The sequence below is a fragment of the Trichechus manatus genome, unplaced genomic scaffold (genome assembly GCF_000243295.1).
Source record: "Trichechus manatus latirostris isolate Lorelei unplaced genomic scaffold, TriManLat1.0 scaffold00185, whole genome shotgun sequence".
Taxonomy (NCBI): Eukaryota; Metazoa; Chordata; class Mammalia; order Sirenia; family Trichechidae; genus Trichechus; species Trichechus manatus.
In genome coordinates, this window is record NW_004444121.1 from 3,407,244 (window position 1) to 3,409,514 (window position 2,271).

The following is a 2,271-nucleotide window of genomic DNA, read 5'->3' on the forward strand; positions in this document are numbered from 1 at the left end:
CCCCCGCCCCAGCACTCCTCCAGCCCACTGAGGCAGAGCCTGGCTCCTAGGCTGCCGGGAAGGTGGGGCGTGGCCACACGCCTTTCCTTGAGTGGGCACCGGCTGACGGAGCCCCCGCACCCCCGTACACACTCCCCCACTAAACCGAAAACTTTTTCATGGTCCAGTCCCAAATGAGCTGCTTTGGAAAGGAAAGATGGGGTGCTGGGGGGAGCTCCAGATTGCTCCAGCAGACAGGCCTGGGTCCTGGGCTTGGCCTGAGGGGGTCCGGGTCTGGGGGAAGGTAGAGGGTCGGCGGGGTGTGCAGGGCCAGGGCAGAGCAGTGCCTCTTGAGAGCTTTGTCCACGAGGGTCTGCTGGGGGTGGTGTGCCGAGGGCGTCAGAGCAGACCCCAGAGGGTGGTGAGGAGCGCGGGGGCCAGAGCCAGGGCGGCAGGGGCTGTGAAGCCCGCACGGTTGCACAGGTCGTACTGACAGCAGACGGTGGTGGAGGCGTGCTTGGAGTAGCCATCATAGACGGTCTCAAAGCAGCTGGGCACGCAGGATTTGCTAACCTTCATCCTGTATGGCGTGTAGTCTGTGGGACAGGAGGTGGCCGTCACCCTGCAGGGCTGGGCCCCTGCTGGCCCGACCCCGGCATGCAGGGCCACAGGGTGCGCTCCCTCTCAGACTGCGGACCGGACCGTGGCCCTCAGCTCCCTGGGGCAGCTGGGAGCCTCCCTCCTCCGTCTCCCCACCCTCCCCGGGGCAGGGAGCGCCTCCCCCAGCCCGAGCCCACTCACAGGTGCGTGTGGTCATGCAGTAGGAGACCATTGCCGGGCAGCGCATGGGGTTGAAACAGTTCTCTCCGTTGTAGGCGCAGACGTGGCAGTCCAGAGCCTGGGCTGCGGGCCAGGGGACAGGGGGTCACGGTCCAGGGAGAGGGCCCCCTCCAGCCCATCAGACCCTACCCCCATCACCTCCCCAAGGAGAGACAGCTGGAAGGAGGGCAGGAAGGAATTGTGGCCTCCCCTCCCCCATGCTCAGCCTGCCTGTGCCCAGCCGTGGTTCTGTCCATCCACCTTACCCAGAGGTAGGCCCACCAGGGCCACCAGGAGCAGGCCAAGCAGAGGCGCCATGGCTGGAGGCCAGAGGGCCAGGCAGGAGTCCGGTGGCTGACAACAGCTGGTCCTGGCTGCAGCTCAGGGAGGCTGGGGCACGGAGGGTCAGGCAGCCTGGGCGATCCTGGTCTCAGGGAGGGGGATGCGGCCCTGCACAGAGGGTAACAAAGACCAGGCAGTCAGCGCCAGACTGAGGCTGCAGTGAACAGTCCTCCCAGGGCAGGGGTGGGGGCGGCCACAGGGGATACCCAACTCAGCTGAGCTTGGGAAGGCTTCTCGGGGCAGGGGACACTAAGGCGGGAGTGGAGGGGGAGTGGAGGGAAGCAGGGTGGGGACATTCCAACTAGGGAAACCACAGATGTGCTGGAGTGGGGGAGGGGCAGTCAGAGTGAGCCCGGGGAGGCAGGAGGGACCAGCAACGAGGGCCTGGAAGGCCAGGGGGCCTACAGGAGTCTGGCACAGGGCTCCCTCCCCGTCCCCAGGGCCCCGGGGGCAGGGTGGCCAGCCAGGTCTCTCCTCGGTGCTTGGGGCCCCCACTCCCTGCTTCTTTCAGGACCCAGCTGGGGCCCCTCTCCCAGAAGGCCTTGGCACCGTTGCCTGGGCCTTCGGATCCCGGGCCCCCCGGAGCGGCGCTCCGGTGGCTGCAGGCTGACGTGTGCCCAGAAACTGCGCTCAGAAAGTATCCCGAAGGGATTGAGCAGGACGGCAGGAAGAACCCCCCAGCCTGGGGTGCTGTTTGGGAAGGGGCGAGGGGGACCGGAAATGCGGGGACACTCGGCCCCGGGCCCCGCCCCGGGACTAAATTAGACTTTCCCCGCCCGAGCACCAAGGATCCGTCTCTCAAGACCCATTTCCCGAGCGCCAACTCCAAGCTGACCAGGGCCCAATTCGGGCCCGGCCTGAGACACCTGCGGCGCTTCTCGTACCGGCCCGGGGAGCCCTGCCCCAAAGACTGCGGTCCCGGGCCGGGGGACAGCAGCACGGCGTAGGCGGTGTCCGGCGGGGATGTCAGCGATGACCTCACCTCTGACCTTCACTGCGCTGAGCCCCCGCCGCGCCCCGCACTCACCCGGCCGTCCGCCTCTCCCTGCCTGGGTCTGCGGGTGCGTCTGTCCTTGCGCCCGGGGAGCCAGTGCCGCATCGCCCGCCCCGCGTCCTCTGTCGCCTGGGCCC

The 2,271-nt window shown here is 68.0% G+C and overlaps 1 protein-coding gene across 1 annotated transcript; it reads right to left on the minus strand.

The window, feature by feature from the left end:
* Nucleotides 1-378: 378 nt before the first annotated feature.
* LYNX1 (Ly6/neurotoxin 1) lies at nucleotides 379-1,116 on the minus strand. The gene is made up of 3 exons (XM_004387371.1): nucleotides 1,065-1,116; nucleotides 781-882; nucleotides 379-575 (listed from the first exon to the last, which is right to left on the minus strand). Exons 1-3 carry the CDS (start codon nucleotides 1,114-1,116, stop codon nucleotides 379-381), a joined length of 351 nt encoding a protein of 116 aa, XP_004387428.1.
* Between the last annotated feature and the right edge of the window lie 1,155 nt (nucleotides 1,117-2,271).